The following is a 23,653-nucleotide window of genomic DNA, read 5'->3' on the forward strand; positions in this document are numbered from 1 at the left end:
ACGTTCACTTCTGATTACTCTGGTTTCTGTTCCCTCCGTATGGGTGCTGCGCTCCTGATCCTAAAGGCACAGGTGGCTCCAGAGCACAACCTGAGCACCAGCAAGCTGCTGTCCTGTCTCAAGAAAAAACGGAGCCGAAAGTGGGGCATGTCTGCATGGAGAGAGGTGAATCCAGCACTCAGGCTGGAGTCCTGGGAAGGAGAAGTGGGTTATATTCAGACCCATGCCTACAGGCCTCCCAGTAGTTTAACCTAGACCAACCATTTTTGTTACAAACACTGTTGTGTGCATTTATGAAGACCACATTATAAAACTGTACACCACTCCTGAGAAGTCATGTACAGGAATGCATGAGCTTCCTTAGCACTGTGTGCTCTGCAGAAGCAAATCAGCACCAAAGACTGGACTGGAGCCAAATAGAACAGCAGCCCCCATGTACACAATGTTCATCAATCACCTTTACTATCCGCGTCAGATTTTCCAAGAGTTCAACACCCACATGGAAGTGGCCAGATCTTGAGAAGTGCTCAGCACTCTCCAGCCCCTACTATGCATGTCTGACAATCTGGTCACTTCCATATAGGTGCTTACATGGGTGCTGAGCACATCTGACAATCTGGCTGTGTGTTCCTTTTGAAAGGGAGGTGGGAAGGGGGGAGCAGCGGGAGGCTGGCCAACCCCTGTGAAAGCAGCTATGGAATGTACTAAAGCAGGCAGGGATTTCCCGGTAGCATGCGCAATTGGACATTTTAGCTGTGGCAGTACAAAGATCACAAACTCACTGTACCTGATTCACAGAGGACAGGAATGGGAGAAGAAATCAGACACCATGAGTAGGGTTATTAGTAACGACCATGGGCACCAGGGCTGAGATGCCAAGGTAAAGCAGGAGTGGCTGCAAAGTCCAATCTTGAAATAATTTCTGCTATCCAAATATAACCCTCCCATCTGTTTGGAGGCTGCCTGGGACAACCAGAGGCTCCTTACCCCAACTGAAACCCCATTCTAAACCCTCTGCAGCTCAAGCACTAGAGGCAGCCTCCCATAAGGGGAGCATGGGATAGGAACAGGAAGGGCTGCAGTTGGCGGAAATCACAGTGGCAAATACGTTCATAGGTTGATTCACACCCAGCTCAGTGCAGGTAACAGTGCATTTACTGCTGGCGCATGCCTGAAGTTCTTTCCATAGAAAGATTACATTTTGGGCCCCACTCCTTCCCATCAGTACTTCTGTATCAGATGTCAAATGCCTTTATCATTAGTTTCCCCTTTGATAGTTTCTGCCTCCCGCCCAGCCCAGCTTTCAGGCAATCCTGGCCAGCCATTTCTCCAAGTCCTCGATGTCAGCACTGCCTTCCTCCGCCTTGCTGCCTCTGGCGCTGCACTCCACCAGCTCCACCTTCATGGGCAGCTGTGAGAAGTCAAACTCCTTGCCCTTCTTCCCCAGCTGAGCAGTCCCACTGGAGGCTGAGCCGTCCAAGGTGCTGGGGGCAGCTGAGCGAGTCACTCGTAAGGTGTTGCTGTTTTGCAGGAGAGAAAGTAGAAAACATTATAAACTGGGGAGAGACCCGGCCTTTCGCATGCAGAGGGGCTACCAGTGGAACAGTAAACACCAGCTCTGACAAACCTTCCTCACCCATTGCTGCAGCTTGGGGAGTGGTGCATTTAGTACTGAGCTACCAGCTAGTTCCGTGAACAAGAAAATCCCCACATGTGCACGGGTTTAACAAGAAGTTGAAAGGAGCAGGTAGGCAGGGAGAGTGTGTGCCTAGCATCCAGCTATTCTGCCCACCTGTTAGGATGCTCAAACCACAGAACATAGTCTCTTCAGGGCACTGGAACTATACAGGGGTGTGAAAATGGGACATGGAGCTTTTAAGCTGATGCTGCTGGTTAACCTCCAGCTTAGGCTGGCAGGGACCAAAAGTTCCCATTTAATGGCTGCTCAGTGAGTGCAATGAACTGTTGAGCTCTAGCTAGTTCCTAGCTGGTCTGAAGAGGCCTGAGGAATGGCCTGCCCGTTGATTGGCAGAGGGGATCCCTCCAAAGCAGCATGGAGATTTCATGGAGAAGCATTGTCGGGGAGCTTGCCACACCCACGGTGTGGACTGATTCCCTTTGCACAACTATCACATTGCACGAACATTACGGTTCCTTTTAAACTAGTGACAAAGTCAGGGAAAGTGATCTCTCAGGAAGCACATACTAGTGAACACTAGGCCATTCACACGCCAGCTGCACTCATCAGGGACTCTGGGTGAAACCTGCAGTTTCAATTTGCAGAGTTCCCAGTTCCTGAAATTACCTCCCTCTCTTCCATGAAAATCTCCCCTTCAGCAGAGTATGTCTTGGTGCACCCCTCCCAGTCTCTGTGTACGCAGATGTGGGAGTCTGATGTGGGAGTCCTTCCCCTGCAGGCGAAAAGGCCTGGCCCCTTGTTATAATTATCAAATTCAAAATTTATCGCAGCCAGTATTTGGCAACCGTTTGAAATCTTGAGATTCAAAAGAAGCTAAATTTAAACCTCCCCCCCCCATAAATTGGGATTCTCCTACAGCAGATGGGAAGTGAACAAGAAAAAGCCTGATGTGATTTCACATTTAGACAGCCCTGGGCAAAGCGTCGGGTTAATCATTTATGTGCCCGTAGACTTCGGCTCCGACAGCATCAGCAAGGTTCATACTATTTCCCTTCCCCGTCACACTACAAGCAGCTGGAGAAAATTAAGGGTTTTACGTGTTTTTGAACAAAGGAATTGCACTTAGCTCCCCAAATCCTGCCGGCACAAGAATTCAGCAGCCTTGGCAAAAGCACCAACACCTGCTGACACCAGTGTGCTTCGGGGCCTCGGGCAGCCCTGCCTTTAGAATGCAGAAGGCAGCGATAGCAGGGTAGAGCGTTTAGATCCAGCCTCCCTTCCGACTCCATAAACTGGCAATGCCTTCTAAAGCATCTCCTCCTGGAAAGCCATGATTTCCTCACTAATCTTGCTGCATGCTTCAGTGCACCTCCCCATCCTGCTGCCAGGAGAAGCGATATCGCTTTAAACAGTCCCGTGTAACACAAATCTCGTTATCCAGCAATGCAATTAGCCTGCCAAGAGCAGAGCCTGATACTAACTAAGAAGATTACCAAGGGATAATTAGGGGAGTGGAATTACTGCTGGCCGGCGGTATTTAGATGTGGATTAGCAGAGTCAGCCATTCAGAGGTCTGATCATTCCTCAGCAAAAATATGCTAATCTAATGCAAAGAAGGAACCTAGTGAGTTCTGCAGATGGTTCTGGATTTAATTCCGGCACTAAAAAAAAAAATTTAAATCTGAACTCACATGAAAAGCTGGAGAGAGGGGAAGGCTGGACAGAGAGAGAAATGCAAAGAAGACACAAGAGTAGGGTAGCAAAGGCAGTGCACCTGGCCACAACAGAGCAGAGCACCACTACCACACGGTTTGACATGCTTGATAGCCAGGACTCTCTGAAAAATTACTGCAGCAACACTGTAAAAAAAAAAAAAAAAAAAAAAAAAATGAGCGAGCTAAGGGCTGGAGGGGGTTGTTCCTGGCTCTGCCACAGTCTGCCTGGGTGACCTTGAGCTAGTCACTTAACCACCCCATGCCTCAGTTCCCCACCTGTAACACGGAGAGGACAATCTTTCTTTCCTCTGACCTTGTGTGACTGCACTGCCTACTTAGACTGTAATCTCTTTGGAGCAGGGACTGTCTCTTGCTGGTTGGGGATACAGCACCTGGCACAACAGGGTTTTACCTCATTGGGGAAACTAGGTGCTGTGGTTTAAAGCAAAAAGAGGGAACTTGGAGCAGCTGGCCAAGATTTCGTGAGGCACTGTGGCTTGGTCCCTGAGGTATACCTGCCTGTGGCGCACTGGGATCCCCACCTGCAGACGCTTCTGAAGCAGAAGAAAACTCAGACCAACAACGGAGTCGATTAATTCTAAACTGGACAGTTACCACATTACTCTTTCATCGATGGAAACCAAATGTGTCAGTAGAGAACATTCCTTAGAACCTACATTACTTAGAACCCCCTTCTCCTTCCTCTGCCACGCTGGGGGGCCTGAAGTTAACAGAAAGGGGGGCAGGTGGGAGGGAAGTGCTCCAAGAAAGCCGACACCGTATGCTTCAGCTTCAGTTGCATCTGAAAGGCCAAAGAGGAGAGCAGAGCTGGGCCTGGGGAAATCTAGACTGCCAGGCCCAAGCCGGGCTCTGATGCAAAAAGTAACTCAGGCTTCTGGGCATCTAGAAAAGCCGGCGGGATGGGACTGTCGAGTCATTTCATTCCATTATTGTTACAAATCCTCAGCCCTTCTTATGCCTGAACTACTTGCCCAAACGCGCTCTCTCTCTCTCTCAGCCAAGCCTAGCAGCTTTTGTTATTTGAACCCACCAACGCAGCAGAGATCTCGCTTTACGAACAACACAGCGGATGCGTGGCTGGAAAAGAAGAGCCTGCCATGCCGAGAAGAGCCAGTGTAGTGTTCTGAGGGGCCTGTATAGCAGCAAGCAAACACCACGGGAATAGCAAGGCCCTGTTCAATGCTGGCATGCTAGCCAGTGAGTTCTATGCAGAAACCCAGTCTCAGGACATAAATAAACTTGCAAACACCTAACATCGGAATTGCAGAAAATGACCCTGCTGCCTCTTTCCCCTCTGAGCTCCACAGTGCGGATCTGTTTGTGAAAGGGAGGGGCAGACATTCAGGTTGGAACAGGCCCCATTTAAATAACACCACCGCCATCTACTGGACAAAGCGCAGAAGTGAATATAAAAACCAAGAACTTTAGTGGGGCACAAAGTCCCACCTTGAAGCGATTTATATGTGAAGTTTGAAATGTTAGTCTCCCTGCCCTACCCCTCACTGGGGACCCTCGGGGATATGCGAGTACTGCAAGCTCTTCCTTTGAATTCTCCATCCCCAACCATTGTTAAACCAAGACTGGATGTTTTCCTAAAAGATCGGCTCTAGGAATTGTTTTGAGGCAGTTCTCTGGCCTGGGTCAGATTAGATGATCACAATGGTCCCTTCCGGCCCTGGACTCTATGAAATCACCATGGGGCAGGGTGGGGGAAAGAGGCGGAAGAGAGAGACGCAGACTGATTAAAAAAATAGAAAGTGGAAGGGCACATTCAGTGCTACGGCCACATTCAGATTAAAATGATGACAATTTGAACACTTAAAGGGCAGAATTGGATAAGAAAACCAATAGCAGCTGCATCACCTTCCTTGTAAATGAACTCTGCAGCGTGCTGTGAACACGTAACCCACTGGAACACAGGAGAACTGTCACCGCTTCTGCCACGTAGCTACGGTCCAACACTCCCTCCCCTGTGGATAAGGAGCCTGTGTGCATGCCCACTTTTTGCAGCAGTGTTTTCCCCTCAGGAAATCCCCACCTGCCAGGGTTGCTGCGATTTTACTAGCTCATGTATTGGCTCCTTTCTTCACTGTGAAATAGCCATACACATGCACAAAAGGAGACTTTTGCTTGACATGAGAGGAGATCAGTGAGGGTAAAATAGAGAGAGAGAGGGGCACTGAGATTTCTAACAAAATCCACCCCACACTTACAGTTCTTTCTCCAGCTGCTGCTGAATAAGCTTGGCCGATTTTGCCATCGTGATATCTAGAAAAAAAGTGGTTTAAAAAAATTACACTTGGAAGATCATTATTTTCTTTCCAAGACATGGAAAAGCAGGCTCCGTGTGGGGATGAACGCTCAGTGACAAGCCCCATCGCTATAATACTATCACCTGGTATGTTAACCAGGGCCCGCCATGTGAATTGAGGCTGGCTGGAGTTACAGTCGACAGCAAGAGCCCCTACTTTCTGCAGCAGGCCAGCGTGGCAAACTGGGAATTCTGCAGCTACCTCAGGCAGAATACAAAATGGCAGGGTTTGTTTGAATTACATATGGAAGTGAACACCACAGCCAGGACAGATTCCCTTGTGTTATTTAGATATTAAATTACACTGACTTCACGTTGCCTGAGCTTTCAGTGTGCTGCAGGCATCTGTCTATTGGAGACAATTTTGCAGGATAGCTAATGCTGACATTCAAATTGCTTCTCGGTTTCAGAGGCAACACTGCATAATGCAGAGGCAGCTGACGCTGCTCTCGGGGCTACTGTTTTATGCTGTTTGCAGATTCAGGAAGACAACTCTGCACTCCATTCACCTTCGGAAAATTATCTTCCCTACCTCAATGGCTTGCTGATAAGCTGCCTCTCCCCGGGTAACTCCCATGCAGTTGGGATCATCAAAGCACCAGAGCCCCTAGCATAACCTGGAGAAGCAGGCCTGGTGATAGTGTTCTTGCCTAGAGCTCTTTGACTCTGGAATTAATTTTCCACCCTACTTTGGTGGTGCCCAAACTTAGAAAAACCTAGTGTGTCCTGTTGAGTTTTTTCCATGTGGTCCTGTCAAAGGACATGCCTGCTCTTTAGCACACCTGCTGAAGCCTGCCTCAGTTTCCCCTTCACTCAAGGCTCCTTAAAACATCCACACAAGCCAGATATTCAAAACATTCCAATTTATTAAGTCCTGCACAAAGGTCTTTCAATACACAACTCAGACTTACACAGCCTTTGCCCCAGTCCAAAGCTGGGCCCAGCCTCTCCTCCCTGAAGGTCTTCCTGCTCTTCCAGCACCTCTTGACTGGAGTTTGGCCTTTTGCACAAGCCTTCTTACTCTCTGCACTGTCTGCAGGCACCTGCTAACCCATCTCCCCCTTTATAAGGCCCAGGTGCCTTCTCTCAGCCCTACTGGGCAGCAAGGGTCGTGGACCCAGTTCCACTTAAAGAGCCAGTCGTCCTTTGACAGGTCCCCCCTTTTTGCCCACCCAACACCCATGTCAGGCAAGAAAAGAGGTACCAGAACACCGCAAACTCTGAGCTAACCCAGAAAGACTTGGCCTATTGAACATCCAGCCCCCAGCCCCTTGGGGCTGTAGTTTCCCAATCAATGAACAGTACCTTGCTTGTTGCAGGCTATCAGCAGTGGCAGAGTGTTTTTCAGCACGGTGCAGTCAGTCAGGACCTGGTACAGGAACTCTGCCACATCCTTCACCTCCCGCTGGAACGCTACGCTGTCCACGACAAACACGATCGCTCTGTGCAAAAGGGAATGAGCACAACATAGCCATGTGGCTGGCAGGCTCAGACTGCCACGCAGCTCACACCCCAAGTCCTCATCCCCAGATTCCAAACAACCATTAATGGCCCACACTTTGCATAGTTACAATAGGACCCCAGAGTTGTACTTCATATTTCTAGCTTTAGATACAAATTCAATACATTCATACAAAGAGGATGAACACACTAAGGGCAGGTCTTCACTACCTGCCGATCCGGCGGGTACTGATCAATCTATCTACTGTAGACGCGATAAAAATTGATCCCCAATCACGCTCCCCGTCAATTCAGGAGCAGCAGCAGTCGACTTGCCACCATCCTCACGGCCAGGTAAGTCAACCTAAGATATGCCGACTTCAGCTACGCGAATTTGTGTATCTTAGGTCGACCCCACGGCTGATGTAGACCTGGGCTCAGTAGATTATAAGATTTGTAATGATACCTTACAAGAGACTTTTGCATAAAGCATATTCCAGTTACATTATATTTACAGTCATAAGCATATTTCCCTAAACATATGGAGTGCAACATCACACTCACTTCCATGGGGGCCCACATAGGATGCACCTAAATCTGGACCGGGGGCGCCCTTCTTGAGCTGTGCTGGGTGCTCTCCTGGGAAAGTCCTCAAGCCAGAGATGGAGAGAGGCACCAAGGTAAGTTCACCTCCCACTACTCTCCAGAACAGTCTCCTGTAATACTTTCTGACTGTCCAATCCAGCCCACTTCTAAGCAGAAGCTGCCTACTGTGCTAGCAGGTATGAGAACAACATTATCAAATGCGTCTTCACTCCTGACCATTCCACAATTGAACCCAGAACCAGGTGAAAGGCTGGTGCATCAACTGACTGCCCCATCTTCCCCCTCAGGCCGGAGCCAGGCCCATACAGCTGGGCAGACTGAGTGCAATCCTGTTACCACCCACAGAAGGTTGCTGCAAACAGAGAGCGTTACGGGTCCTCTCTGCCCCACCAGGGCAATGATGGGGTTAAGGAGAGCCTGTGGATCCACTGGACCTCACCCCGCTCCACCTGCAGCCAATGTCAGGTGGGGAGAAGGGAATTAAAATGGGGAAACCTCAGGGTGGATTTGATTTAAATCACTAGTCAGGAAGACTGGATTAAATCATGATTTTCTACATAAAAAGTGCATTCTTGTTGGTTGTTATAACCTTAATACATATTCTTCACAACTCAGAGATAGATGTAGGTTTCATTTTTAGAAGGTACCCACTATAGATTTTTAAACAGTGATTTATTTTGAAAACTTTTCAGATTAGTTTTACAGCTATATCAGAAAATGAATGATTGTTTGGTTATTTCATTTACCAAAAGGTAATTGAAGCAGATATTTATGAAGTCATTGGGAGGTGAACTATCATTAATATCTGGAGGATTTTCTTGCCATGCTGTATTAGGAGTAGCACATCACAATACAGACATTTAAATTGTTTTATTTAACTAAACCAACAACGGTAAGTATTCTGGATATTTTTCTTCACCAGCAAACATATAATATTTAACAAAACAAGCATATGTCCCTCGCTTCTCACATTTATCTCCAGATTTCTTCTTGTCCTGATCTATTCCACCCCAAACAATCTTCTATTCATTGAACTTTTTGAAATTTTGCACTTTTAGAGAGAGGTAAGGGACTGACTCTGTGTACACAAATTTGCAGAGGGACAATAGGGTTGAGGTCTGTTATTTCTCACCTCTATATATTTATTTAAAAACACTTTTGCTGTTAACAAGCATGTTATCTCTGGAGACACAAATCCACAGTTTGAGAACTACAAAACTAACCATCAGAGATGCTATCTTCTAGACTGAGCACTGAGTCCCATTGGGTGAATAGAAAGATTAACCTAAATAATCTATACAGAAGCTCCTGGAACCCCACAAGATGGGTCCCTAATCCATGAACTATTGGAACTCATTTACAAAACTTTTCTTAAACATTACATGAATATATTGTCTCATCCTATAGAATTAGAATTTATAATCCCTATTCCATGATGAGATATCTTTGATCTATAACGTATCTTAATTAAAACTATCTCTAGAAAGATTTTTCCTCAAAACGCATTTTATCAAAAAAATCCCATTTAAATAAAAAAATCCAATTTTCTAAAAAAAATTTAAAAAAAAAAAATTGATTTTTATCCACCCTGGGAAACCTGGCCCAGCTTGGGGCTCTGCTATTTCCTGGACGAGGGATGTCTGACTCCAGCCAAAAGCATAAGGCAGCTTGCTGCCTGGATGAGCCATGTGGTGGGTGGGACTGACAAGGGGACTAGCCACCTGAGACAAGCCCAGAGCAGATGGGCGGGATGCTCCCAACACATCTATTCTGAAGTCTGACATTTTCCTTTTTGTTCTGGACACTGACGCCCCTGAAGGGGGTAGAACTTGAACATGCCATAGCCGGAGGGCTAAAGCACCATGACCCCTAATCTGCGAAGACCTGCAGTGTGGCAAGCTGTGCCCAGAGAGGCCACAAGGGGGCGCCACCCAGACAACCTAGTTACAGAAAGCAACCATCTAATTTGCATTTCTGTACATGCAAGTTACCTCTTGGCCTTGCTGAACTGTGGGGCTCTGTGGCTAAAGGTTATCCTGAGTGCTAACATCACCATGTCCCCTCCACTGAATAAGAAGGTTCAAAGGAGAAAACAACTTCCTTTTTGGACTTGTGACCTTCCTGTCATTAAGATCCTGAGTTCTCAGTATCTTTCTCCATCAGAATCTACAGGGGTGGTTTCAGAAGTTAAAACTGCAACAAGTGATCTATGGGTTTCCCAGCCTCACAGTCCCAGCAAAAGCTTGTATTTCTAAATAAGCATTATCCCACTCGACAATCTCAGGCTGGGACAAGTAAAACACATCCCACCCAGCAAGAAGCCATTAGCTGTTAACTCAGTATCTTGTCTTTGAGAGCAGGTTTCCCAGAGGAGTGACAGAAAGAAATGCTCCCTTACTAGGACAGTCTCTGTACTATGCATAATGGGAAGCAGAAGCACATCACAGAAGAGGAGGTAAGACACTAATGAAAATTTAACCAAAATTACAAACAAGCAACTATACTAGTTCTGTGGCTGACGTGAATGGCAATCAATGTTCCTTCATGAAGGGCTTCCCCTAGCTACTGCTGGGGATTAGGGCTTGAGAGGAAGTGGGCCTGCAGGCTGGCTGTGGGACCCCAGAAAGAATGAGATTTCTTTCTTGGCAGCATTGTTTAGGATTACAATTACCTCCACATCTCATGTCTGAGCAAGCCTGGATTTACCAGGGAGCCAAGAGGGTAAGAATACATTTTGACAGGCTGAGGTGATGGACTAGTAGAATTCTTTTTCTGAACAGCTGCAACAGACAATAGTGTTAGAATACAGATATTCAGGCCTTCCTGTAAAGGCCTATACTTTAAGAACTTAGGTGTATTTTTATCACTTAGCTAGTTACAGGGGTATAAAAACGAAGAATCAAAATCACAGTCCTCCTGTGTATGGGCCTTCTCTCACTAGGATAGTCTGAGGCCCTGTTCTTAGGCTAAGGCCCTTGGCTAAGCAGCAGAAGGAGCCATAAGCTGGGAAGCAAATGGTGTCATCCTCAAATCCCAAACCAGTTACACTGAAATAAGGTGGCGTTGAGCTTTCAGGAAGACGATTCTGTCCTGATAGTGACCATCACCACCAGATAAAGAAACAGATCTTAAGATGATTAAAGAAAACTTAGTTTGATAGCATCCTGTCTGGCAAGAAATCACGTATCAATGGTTGTGGCTGTGAAACCCTCATTTCTGTATGGTTTTATCTTTATGGCCCCCTCTTTTCTATAGTTAATCTGTCTGGTTCTCTAATTGTTTCTGTCTGCTGTATAATTAATTTTGCTAGGTGTAAGTTAACTAGGGTAGTGGGATATAATTGGTTAGAGGATTGTGTTACAATATGTTAGGATTGGTTAGTTAAATTTCAGTAAAATGATTGATTTAGGTATAGCTGAGAATATTACTATATAAACTGGCGTCAAACAGGACGTGGAGGGGAAACTGGAATCATGCTTGCTAAGGTGGGGTAACAAGAACAGGGAATAGGGAACAGGGACACAGGCAAGGCTCTGTGGCGTCAGAGCTGGGAAGGGGGACATGGGGTAAATGCTTTGCGGCATCAGAGCTGGGAACGGAACACTGGGGAACAGAATCAGAGATATGGCCAACTGGTGTGCAGGGCTTCGGAATATGCTTGCTTGGAAACTAACCCCAATAAACATTGCATTGTCTGCACTTCAGATATCTGGTCTTTTGTTGCTTGCTGTCTGTCACTGAGTGTGGGGGAGTCAGGGCCCTGCACCCCCCACTTCCTGCGATTCACCGGGACTCTCAGCCAGCCAGCAAAACAGAAGGTATATCAGACGACAGGAACACAGTCCAAAACAGAGCTTGTAGGTACAGAAAATAGGACCTCTCAGTCAGGTCCATCTTGGGAGGGTAGGGAGCCCAGACCCCGGTGCTGGGCCTCCCTCCGTTTCCCCAGCCAGCTCCAAACTGAGACTCCCTCCAGCCCCTCCTCTGGCCTTTGTCTCTTTCCCAGGGCCAGGAGGCCACCTGATCGCTTTGTTTTCCAACACCCTCAGTTGGCCCCTTGCAGGGAAGGGGCCAAGGCCATCAGTTGCCAGGAGACAGGGTGTCGGCCATTCTCTGTGCAGACAGCATCACCCCTGCCCTCTAGGGCTCTGCAACAATCACACATCCTTAACCCACCACCTAGATCCTTAAGAAATGCATAGGGGAAACTGAGGTACCCACACAGTATTCAGAGAAAACATTAAGAACAGTCCCGCTTTGTCACACTGTCTGCATGACAAGAACCAGGGAAATGGGAGGGTGAAGGGAAAGCCCTAACAAATACCATCAAGGGCAGAGGGTTTAATGCATCAGCAATTGGTTCTTGTGTTCAGAACACTTCCCAAGTCAAAGCCATTTTTGGCCTGACATCTGGAGGCCCTATGTTTACAAGAGCCAGCCATTTTGCTACATCTGGTGATCTGCTCAGAAATGAACCAGAACTGGAAAGCTGCAGATCACAATTGAGGTGCACTGGAAGAGGCTCAGGTCTGGAACACTTGGGGTAGATTGGCAACATGAACGCAGCATTGGCTACACACAGGGGAAGAGAGCTTGCTCACCTCCTGCTAACGCTATGGTATGGATGGCTCAGCCATTCCTACCAGTTATCAGCTGATATCAACCCCACCAAAGAGATCCCGACAGCCCTCCCAGTGACTAACATTAATTTTGAAATGTAAAAGAGTAATTCATTTCCCAAAGCAACCTTAGCCTGAACTCAGGCCACTGTCTGAGGCTGTGGAGCTGGACACATTGAGAAGTACAGGATTTCACTAGCACGGGTAAGATTTAAGAAAAGGGGAGAAGTCCCAAGGAGCAGGGATTGTACTAGCCTGGGGTGCTGAAGATCCACCCCAAGCTCAATTGTGCCCCCTCCCCTAAAAATAACAAACAAAAAAACAAAAAAACCCCATACATCTTGGTGGGTTCACTTTCTTGGTGCTATTTCAGAAAGCTGGTATCAAAAATCCAGCAAAGAACTTACTTCAGCTCTCTCTATGCTGCCCTCTGGGGCAAATCCCCTGAACTAAGAGTTGCTCCATTATATAGAAGTTTGGAATATGTTGAATAAAATGTTGGGAATGCAATTCTGCTAAATCCCACCTGCATGCTCTGTCTGTACAATGGGGCCAGGCAACTATGTTATCCTGGCTGCCACACTGTAAGCTTTGCAGGGTTTGATATGAACAGCACTGGCATGGAAGGCCTCCAAGGAAAGCCTAGGTGCTGCACAAGCAACCTTGTTGATTCAGTACCATAGGTGACTTTCTGCTCAAAGGCAGCACTGAACCCCTGCCCCAATCAGCATGGGTCAGTGTGCTGGACAGATGGGGGTGCTGCCAAACCAGGGATGCCAGTGTGATATTTGCTTATCATGGTATGAAGCAACACCTGCAACGTGCAGACAGAGTTGAGTGGAAACCTCCTTCTACTCTCTCCAGAAATGCACACACCAGTTCCATGCGCATTTCCTATTGCCTTCTACCATCCTCTTCCCATGCCCCTCCCCCAAGCTGGAATGGCAGAGCAGTTCCGGGGGATGGAAGGGTGGAGGAAATGAAGGAGGCTGCACATTGGTTTTTGACCTTATAACACAAGGCACAAGAGAACAGCTTTATAGGGGGTCCATATTTGCTCAACTCTCTCTCAACTCACTCCCCAACCCAGCCTTCATATCATAATTTGGCCTCTCTCCATTTACAGACTGCAGCATCCGTCTCCTCCATTCTTCAACCACTTACCTAGCTGTAGCTTTGAACTTCTCCAAGAACTGAAGTCGCAAGCTCTCATGGCCTGGGAGGTCAACCAGCGTCACACTAGAGCCCTGTAAATGGACCAGAAGCAGTAACAATTCCATCAATATTTAATCCACAAAGATGCATGATCATGCAGGTCTGGGTAATAAAATATGTAACAAGACACACAACAGTTCATATTCTACAGACAGCCATGGCCTACACAGCAAACAAGACTGCTTTGCAGTTCCCCAACCCCTTTTGGTATCATCATTTCTCCTATAGCATGTGCGTCCAAAATCCCCCACTTATTTGCTGTTGATAGGCAGCTTCTATACATGACTGTAAGAGGCCCCCAATGCACCACCACAACTATCTCTTTCCTAGGCCAAGCTCCAGGCTGACAAACTGCTAGTTGAACCTTTCCTCACACACTTCACATGTTCACAAGCATGGTCGTGTTCTGTGTTGCTACAACCAGTTATAAGTAAAGCTGCGAGTTTGTCATGGAGGTCACAGATTCTGTGACTTTCCAGGACCTCTTTGACTTCTGCAGTGGCTGCTGCGGCTGTCTCAGGGGCCATCTGAGCAGCTCAGGCAGCCCATGGGCCAGCCACACCAGCTGCTACTGGGGCAGTTTCAGGCCATTGCATCCCCCTTCTCCAACAGCAACAGGAGTTTGGGTGTGGGAGGGGGCTCAGGGCTGAGGTGTGGGAGAAGGATCTGGGCAGCGCTTACCTCATGGAGGGTCCCAGAAGTGGCAACATCCCTCGGCTCCTAGGCAGAGGGGCTAGGTGGCTCTATGCGCTGCCTCCGCCTTCAGGCGCCACCCCTCCAGCACCCATTGACTGCAGTTCCTGGTCAATGGGAGCTGCAGAGCCGGCACTCAGGGAGGAGGCAGCATGCAGAGCTGCCTGGCTGCATCTCCCCCTCTGCCTAGGAGCTGAGGGATGTTGGCACATCCAGGGAGGCACCAAGCCAGGTAGGGAGCCTGCTGGCAGTGCTGTCACCCCTCCCAGCTCCGGGGGGGAGGGAGAGGAGGAGGAGAAATGTGGGTAAGGAGGCCGGGGCTGGGGTCACCGTTGGGGGTAGGCACGGAGCCCTGGGCACGGGGCCAGCAGCCAGAGGTATGGGGCTGGCAGCCAGGGGCAGGAGCAGAGATGGGTGCCGCCTCGCTGCCCCCAGTGGGGGCTGGCCCAGGCCCCAGCCATGCACCACTAAACATTCCTCAGCTTCCCTCTAGCAGACCACGCCCCACAGATTGTGGAGAGAAATGTGTCTAAAACCAGGAAAATATGATTATAAGTTTACAAATATTAGCAGCGTGAGGGTGGTGTAAGACTTAAATAACTAAACTTCAAGTTGAGAGCATCCCTTGAACTTGAGGTTAAAGTTTTGCTGGAGATTTTTGTGGCTTCTTCTGGACCAGCCCCCTTTCCTCATATGGTTCCCTTCTCATGACTCCTGCCCCATTAGCGCCATGCATCCTTTATTTAGCTTATGAACCCAGCTCTTAATATCTAAATAATCCTGCAACCAACCTCCTTAAAAGACTGGAACAAATCTGTACTTTCTAGATCAAAACACTTGAAGACACGATGAGCCAAAAAACAAACAAACAAAAAAAAACAAAAACAAAAACAAAAAACCCTGAAAACGGAATGAAACCCACTTGAGCTTCTCAGACCTCCATTCCCTATTTGCCCTTCCATCACGGATTTGTCCCAGCCTCTCTAGAAAGATTCTATCCCAGGTTAAAACCAACCGAGTGAAATTTTAGGCAGACCCGTTCCAGTTTTGGCAAAGCTAGGAGAAGGAGACACCAAATCAGACGTATAGCTTCCGCTTTACTACGCAGAGGCTAGTGCCTCTCTCTGCAGAATCTGACTGTAATCAGAGGTAAATTCTAAGGCCACCAACTCACAATCAAAACTTGTCATACCCCAAGAGTTTTATGCAAAATCCAAACCAGTGTCTGCTTACCTTGTCATTACTGACTCTGTAAACAGCAGAGCTATCAGTTATGGAGGTCTGGGTGTTTCGGTAAGTGCCTGTTAACAGCTATTAAAAATAAAACAAGACAGAGGAAAATCAATCCTATTTCCAGGCTTCGGAGGAAATGTTTTTCTACTCAATGAAATTTCAGCAAAACGATGGAATTGTCTGTTTTAGGAAATGTTAAACTTATTGTTTCCTATCATTCCAGGAACCTCCCAATCAATTAACACTGGCTGGCTCCATCTCCATGGAACACTTCCATCCCCCAAAATGAAGGACTCCAATATCGAGCCTAATTCAAAGCTGCCATTAATGCTTAATCACAGTCCAGAATGACATGCAATTACAATGCTGTAGGCAGTTTCCTCTCAAGAAAACACTAAACATTCTTTGCTATGTATCCCAGCAGCCTTACTGGAAACAGAATAGGGACACTGAAGACTACCCAAGCAAACAAAAAGCATCGTGTCAAGCTATAATTAATTTTTACTTATGTATGAACAAGTTGTTTAATCAGCCTGATTTCTAAAATCAGGGATGAAACAACATTTAGAACAAGGTAATGGAAATACAGGAATATATAAAGGGATGAACTCAGCTTTGAGACTTTTAAAAAAGAAAACAATATAGGTCTGATATTTGGCTCACTTTATAATCAAGCTGATTGGGAAAGGGTGATAGATTTAAATACATGTTTTAAAAAGGCATTTACGAAGTCATCATCATTTCCAGTTCTTTCAAAACTCAATAAATATGTGCCAAATAGAAAAAATAGGTTTTCTAATCTTCATGTTTCAAGGAGCATTTTGCAAACAAGAGGGAATAAAACAAAGTGCAGCAGATTCTGTTTATTAGCAACCCCCTCAGTGGCCTGCAAAAAATTGCCATTATCCAGCAGTTGCCAATAAGTGGAAGGCACATTTGCAGGGCTGCAGCCAGGGTAGGAAACGCTGGCCTTCGAATTGTAGAGCTGCAGCCCCACTGCCCACAGGCACATTTCCTTGGCTGCAGCCCAGATGCTGGGACTTCTAGAGTGAGTAGGGGCAGTGGGAGTCCACAGAGCTGCACAGCACCTCAACTCTCCAGGGACCGGGGCTCAGCACATCCCAGCGCTTTCTTCCCTGGTGCAGCCCGGGTAGCACAAGGAGAGGTACCATGAAGCTCTGGCACCTGGGCTGCAGCCAGAGGTGAAAGTAAACTAGCACGGTACAGCGTACCGGTAAGAAAATGGCTGCCGATACACAGCCGACCATACCGGCAGGGCCGCCGATTGGGGTGGGGGGAAGGGGCAGCCGTCTTGGGCCCTGCACCAGCGGCCAGAGCCCCGAGCCCTTTAAATTGCCACTGGAGCCCTGGCTGGGCTGCCTGAGGGAGTCTAGCCCCAACCCCGCCCCTTCCATCTGAGCCCCCACTCCACCTTGCCCAGGACCCTGGCTGCCCTGTGTCCGTTAAGTTACTTTCCTTCTTGGCTGCAGCTCCTTTCCCAAGCCTCCCCACAGAGCCCTCAGCCCCTGACCACCTGTGCAATCCCTGTGCACAGGCAGGCTTGCTGGGCTGCAGCCCCAGAAGGAAGCACTAAAGGCTGCAGGCAGTTTGCTAGGCTGCAGCTAGAGAAGGCCCGGTCCAGCACTTCCTTTCTTGGCTGCAGCTTGCAAACCTACCTGCAGCTGGAGCCTTCCTCCTAAAAAACTGTCCTTAATAAATGGCATGCCACTGCCAACATCTGAATCCCATTAACCTTAAAGTCAATAGGACAGGGCTGATTCCCAACAAAATGATACTATTAACCGGAAGCTATTAACATCCAGGTTTCTATTAAGCAGAATCTACTATACTTGCAAGTTTTAATTTAAAGAGCATTCTCCTCTTCCACAAATGCATCCAAAGAGCCCAATAAAGGTTTGAAAAGAAGAGCATGAGCCACTCAGCTTTCATTCACCTTGCCAATCTCAGTAGTGGGAGTACTATAAAACACACCAAACTTGACTTACTCGGACAAACAGCAGTGTTTTTCCTGAGTCACAAAGGCCTACCAGAAGCACTGTCCTCCGGCTGCTCTTCCTGCCCTGGATAAGTTTCCAAACCACTGTGGACAGAGGAAAAATTACAGGATACCAGTATATGACCAAGTGTGCATCTGTACAAACAAATTTTGGATTTTTAATTCGCCATCAGTGGAAGTACTAGTCTAGATACAGCTCAGATGTCTTACCCCTTTTCATCTAACCTTGCTCTGAGCATTATGGATAGCACCTTCTCAGGCTTTGAGTTTCATATTGACGAGGTTTAATACTACCTGGTATAGATGAACAATTAGCTGTTAAAATTAAATAATACTCCCTTTCATTTTGCAAGTCCCATCATCTTTTCTCTAAAACTCTCTAGCTAACAAATGGTCCGTACAAACTTTTCTAAATTTTCCAGATAGCCAAACTTCACTGAAAACTCATTGACCACATCTGAAGATATTCAGCTGCAACAGAGCAAAGGCTCTGGGATCCTACTTTTCCATGATACAAAAACCAAAATTCTCTGATAATAAAAACAACAAAAATCTGTGGTTTTCCACAATTAAGATGAAACGCTGACCTTTAGTTTCCTGAGCCCCAATATATACAGGTATCAGTTTGGACACATTTTATTGATATACAATAGAACCTCATTTATCCGAGCCTCCATATTAAGCGAACCACCAATCACCAGGGGATGACTGCCTGAGCTCCCCTCTTATCTTAAAATAAAGGATAGAAAGCTGTTTGCCAATTCTCCTAATTATCCCACTTTCTGATTATCTGATCACTGATTCGGCCCCAGTCCTAATTAGATCGGATAAATGGGGTTTCACTGTAAATTAAAAGCGCACTGAAAAATCAACCACAAGAGGGGATGGTTGGGCGCACTGAATTTGGGACACTGGTACTTTCAGTAAGTTAGGGGGTTGGGGTACCGGGCCGGGGGGGTTAGGCCAGGCAGCCTGTCGGGGCGGCCAGGGGAAGGCGGGCCGGGCCGTGCACGGTGTCGGGGGCACCGGGCCGAGGGGAGGCGAACCGGCTAGGGGGTCGGGGTACCGGGCCGGCGGGAGGCAGGCCGGGTCGGGGTACCGGGCCGGCGGGAGGGGTATCGGGTCGGGTACGGGCCGGGGAGAGGTATCGGGTCGGGGTATCGGGTCGGGGAGGTGTCGGGTGTCGGGTCGGGGAGGGGTATCGGGTCGGGTACGGGCCGGGAGGCGGCCGGGAGGTATCGGGTCGGGTGCGGGCCGGCGGGAGGCGGGCCGGGAGGGGTATCGGGTCGGGTACGGGCCGGGCGGGAGGCAGGCGGGTCGGGGTATCGGGTCGGGTACGGGCCGGCGGGAGGCAGGCCGGTCGGGGTACCGGGCCGGGCGGGAGAGGTACCGGGTCGGGTATCGGATCGGGTCGGGCCGGCGGGAGGCAGGCCGGGTTGGGGTACGGGCCGGCGGGAGGCAGGCCGGGTTGGGGTATCGGGTCGGGGTACGGGCCGGCGGGAGGCAGGCCGGGTCGGGTATCGGGTCGGGTACGGGCCGGCGGGAGGCAGGCCGGGTCGGGGTATCGGGTCGGGTACGGGCTGGGAGAGGTATCGGGTCGGGTACGGGCCGGCGGGAGGCAGGCGGGTGGGGTATCGGGTCGGGGTACCGGGCTGGCGGGAGGCAGGCCGGGTCGGGGTATCGGGTCGGGTGCGGGCCGGGGAGAGGTATCGGGTCGGGTACGGGCCGGGGAGAGGTGTCGGGTGTCGGGGTATCGGGCCGGGGGAGGTGTCGGGTCGGGGTATCGGGTCAGGGGTGAGGTATCGGTGTCGGGGTATCGGGTCGGGGAGGTATCGGGTCGGGGAAGAGGTGTCAGGGTCGGGGTTGCGGGTCGGGGGGAGAGGTGTCGGGGTATCGGGTCGGGGGAGAGGCGGGGAGGGTATCGGGTCGGGGTACCGGGCCGGCGGGAGGGGTATCGGGTCGGGGTACCGGGCCGGCGGGAGAGGTATCGGGTCGGGGTATCGGGTCGGGGTACGGGCCGGCGGGAGGCAGGCCGGGTTGGGGTATCGGGTCGGGGTACGGGCCGGCGGGAGAGGTATCGGGTCGGGGTATCGGGCCAGGGGGAGGGGTACGAGCCGGGGGGAGAGGTATCGGGTCGGGGTACGGGCCGGCGGGAGGCAGGCCGGGTCGGGGTATCGGGTCGGGGTACGGGCCGGCGGGAGGCAGGCCGGGTCGGGGTATCGGGTCGGGGTACGGGCCGGCGGGAGGCAGGCCGGGTCGGGGTATCGGGTCGGGGTACGGGCCGGCGGGAGGCAGGCCGGGTTGGGGTATCGGGTCGGGGTACCGGGCCGGGGGGAGGCGTATCGGGTCGGGGTACGGGCCGGCGGGAGGCAGGCCGGGTCGGGGTACGGGCCGGCGGGAGGCAGGCCGGGTCGGGGTATCGGGTCGGGGTACGGGCCGGCGGGAGGCAGGCCGGGTCGGGGTACCGGGCCGGCGGGAGGCGTATCGGGTCGGGGTACCGGGCCGGCGGGAGAGGTACCGGGTCGGGGTATCGGGTCGGGGTACGGGCCGGCGGGAGGCAGGCCGGGTCGGGGTATCGGGTCGGGGTACGGGCCGGCGGGAGGCAGGCCGGGTCGGGGTATCGGGTCGGGGTACGGGCCGGCGGGAGGCAGGCCGGGTCGGGGTATCGGGTCGGGGTACGGGCCGGCGGGAGGCAGGCCGGGTCGGGGTACGGGCCGGCGGGAGGCAGGCCGCGGTCACTCACGAAGGGTCAGGGCCACGGCCAGCAGCGCCAGCAGCACCGAGAGCAGGGTCGCGTTCGGCGCCTGCAGCTCCTGCCGCAGCGAGTCCAGGTAAGGCTGCAGCCCGCTTCGCTGGTCGCCCTCCGGCGCCATCCCCTGCCCCGCGCTGACAGCCACGTGGCCCTAGCCGTGGCCCGCGCCGTCAGAGCGCCGCGCCGTGCAGTTGCATCATGGGAAACGTAGTTCCCCGCCCGCACCCCCCGACGGCTTCGCCGCAAGGCCTCTCGGGAGTTGTGGTCCTCCACATGGACCATCATGGGAGTTGTAGTTTCTTCCCTCTCCTGGCCTGGAGGGCGGCGCCCTGAGCTGGGCCCCACAGAGTGTTGGTCCCGTCTAGGGTTGCCTGGCCTGACCCAGTGTAACTGCCCCCATTCGCTTGTGGAGGTTACGGGCACAGAGAGCATCTTTCCAGGCCACTTCCGCTCATCTAAGCCGCCCCACCAGGTGTCCGGGTTTCCCCGCATCCGGCCTCGCCTCCAGTCTCTGTCCCGATGAATTTTTGAGATATACACATCTGTGGTTTTTCCTTGCTCGTCCTTTTTCCAACATCGATTCTGGTAGAACTGAAAATCCCAGCATGCGTGTTTACTGGAGGCCACCCTTACTTCTGCGCTGCTGCTGGCGGTGGCAATGCCTTCAGAACTGGGCGGCTGGAGAGCAGCGACTGTGGGCTGGGACTGACTGCCTGGAAAAAGGTACATTTAAATTTGATTTTCATTTGTTTTTGAGGTCATCACACTTGTTATTTATAAATATTAGCTATTCAAATTAGAAAGGAACTACAGGAGAAACTGTACTCTCCCTCCTCCCAGCAGTGTCCTCTATTTGGGAACTTACAATATGGTAATCCTACACAGCGTGAGGGCCCAGCCCTCCTCCCATGGAGCTGGGTGCGCAGGGGGTTGGAGCCCAGCTCTGCCAGGAGACCAGCGCCACAGGTGGCTTTGCTAAGTGCACTCACTCAGCAGTCCGCAGGCAATTGCTGCCAAACAGTCTGTAAAACTTTTAACAGCAACTCTTCTCTTTGCACCAGGGTCATTGGCAGTTATACCTACCTCCTGCTCCCACGTAGCACAGCCAGCATCGCCACCACACCAGGATTTATCAATTTATAATGCCAAGTAGTTCCAGAGCATAGTGGGCCTTTCCCGAAGGTTTGACAAGATAGCAGTTCATGGGTCACCAGAGTGACTTGCATGAGTTCCATAGTGGAGCACTGTGGGAGTAAGGAAAACATTAATCCTTAATCAGCCTGTTGCTGCATCCTTGAATTCTACATATTACATAGTATATTCCATACAAAAAAATGGCATTAAGAGAACATTATTAGCGTTGCAAAGTCAAGTACTCAAAAGTTAGGAAAGGTCAGGATTAAGACTGCTTAGCAACCTGAAGTGTGCCACCTTGTGTATGTACATTATATTGTCTCTAATGACATGAGTACATACAGTACTATATTTTCCACAGGGCCCCTACTAAATTTCTAGATATGTAGTGAATTTTTGGATATAAATAATCGATTTGAAATTACTCATTTGATGGTACTGGTTTTTAACACATAGGGCTTGCTCCTCTAAAATTAACAACTCAGCAATCTGCTGCTAGCAGAAGCTAAAATCATTAAGTACGTCTGAGGTGTAAATTAGCAAAGCAGAGGCTACTGCTGCGGGGAGCCCCAAGCCCTTTAAATCCCAGCCCCAGCCCAGCTGCCGGAGCTGCAGGGGGGGATTTAAAGGGCTCGGGGCTCCACAGCCGCCAGAGCCCTTTAATTTGCCCCAGGGGGCTCCCAGCTGCAGAGGTGGCTGGGCACCCCAGACTGATTTAAAGGGCCTCAGGCTCCCAGCCACAGACAGTGCCCCAGGGCCTTTAAATCTTGAGAGGCCACGCCTCTCTCAGGACTCTGGCAGTACCGATAAGTCCTGTAAATTACTTTCACCCCTGGAATACACAGAGGCCTGAAAACATGCTGTCACTCTGCAAAGTAAAAACTGGCCATTTATGATTTGATTTCAGAATTACTGACCTCAGAGCTTTCAAAAATGATGAGGCAGGGCCCCCAAAAAATCATGGGCTTAAAAATCTTGAGGTTTTTTTAAATAATAAATTTTGGATTCTTTTTGCAGACTTTAGGAGGCACACCTAAGCTTTTTCAAGTTTTTCTCTGCAAACATCAGACCTATAAGTTTCCCTTTTTTGTTAATGAAAGCTAAGGTTACTTTTCACACAGTCTCTTGACTGTAGCAGCTGGGGCTTTGGGGAAAACTCCAACCAATCACAAGCGTTAGCAACACTGGCCCAGATCAGTGGGGACACTCAGGACATATAAGCCCTAAAAAAATCCAAAACTAGTGTTTAAATAATCCAAAGGGAACTCTGAAACTGAAGCCCCATAGTCAAATATCCTGTACTTTACAAGCACTGCTATAAATTACAGATCAGCACCCTTGCTCAGCAAGTTAGCTTAACCTGACTGCACTTTGTAAGCCCCTTCAGGATTCAGCCTGAAGCAAGCTGGACTGCACTAGAAATAACAAGCGTGGAGGGTCCAGGGCTTCCCACAGTGGCCCAGGCTCCCTGGGTGGTTCTTACCATGGCCCAGCTCCAGCTTCTGGCCTGGCCAGTGGGCAGGGCCAGTGAGGAAGAGGAGGAGCGGGGATGAGACTGGTGCTTCCGCTGAGCCTCAGGCAGGTGCACAGCTCCAATATCATCCTGGAGTCATTCAGCCCAGGACTTGAACGCTGCATTTTGAGACTGTCCCACCCAATTCAGGTCACCCTAAGCAGAAATGACCCTTAACTTTAATTGCTGTATGCTGACTGGCCAACAGATAAGCTAAGCAAATTGGCAAGAGCTGGGAGAAGATACTTCCTCCTACTTGTCTACAGTTACTACCTCATGCAACTTTTTCACAAGTGAACCAGATTTTGGCGGGGCTTGGGCTGAGTCTGGTGCTAAGAAGCCACAGCCTCCTAGCAAATCTTAGCCCTATGATTGGTGCCTGCCCCACTTGCCCATGGGGCAGAACAACCAATCAGAGCTGCTGCAAGAAAGGGTTGGCTAATGTTCTCCTAGATCAGGGGTGGGCAAACTTTTTGGCCACATCGAGTACAGAAATTGTATGGAGGGCCAGGTAGGGAAGGCTGGGGGAGGCTAAGCCTCCCCAAACAGCGAGGCATGGCCTGCCCCTGCCCCCTATCCTGCCCCCTGGAACTCCCACCCCCATCCAACCCCCCCAGGACTCCTGCATCCTATCTAAACACCCCTCCTCTCTGCCCCCTGACCATCCCCCCCAGGACGCCCATCCCTTGCTTACCACCCCCTGACCACCCCCCAGAGGCCCCCCACCCCCATCCAACCCTCCTTG

The 23,653-nt window shown here is 50.1% G+C and overlaps 1 protein-coding gene across 1 annotated transcript in view; it reads right to left on the minus strand.

The window, feature by feature from the left end:
• Nucleotides 1-1,109: 1,109 nt before the first annotated feature.
• Nucleotides 1,110-23,653, minus strand: part of LOC120372103 (ovotransferrin-like) — a 54,617-nt gene continuing 32,073 nt past the window's right edge. The window contains exons 19-26 of the mRNA XM_039488843.1: nt 20,679-20,852; nt 20,253-20,412; nt 17,499-17,593; nt 15,493-15,570; nt 13,516-13,598; nt 6,992-7,128; nt 5,589-5,643; nt 1,110-1,520 (exon numbers count right to left, since the gene is read on the minus strand). Of these exons, the coding sequence (XP_039344777.1) occupies nt 1,304-1,520; nt 5,589-5,643; nt 6,992-7,128; nt 13,516-13,598; nt 15,493-15,570; nt 17,499-17,593; nt 20,253-20,412; nt 20,679-20,852 (999 nt within the window). The 3' untranslated portion in view covers nt 1,110-1,303. The remainder of the gene's footprint in view (nt 1,521-5,588; nt 5,644-6,991; nt 7,129-13,515; nt 13,599-15,492; nt 15,571-17,498; nt 17,594-20,252; nt 20,413-20,678; nt 20,853-23,653) is intronic.

The sequence above is a fragment of the Mauremys reevesii genome, linkage group 9 (genome assembly GCF_016161935.1).
Source record: "Mauremys reevesii isolate NIE-2019 linkage group 9, ASM1616193v1, whole genome shotgun sequence".
NCBI lineage: Eukaryota > Metazoa > Chordata > Testudines > Geoemydidae > Mauremys > Mauremys reevesii.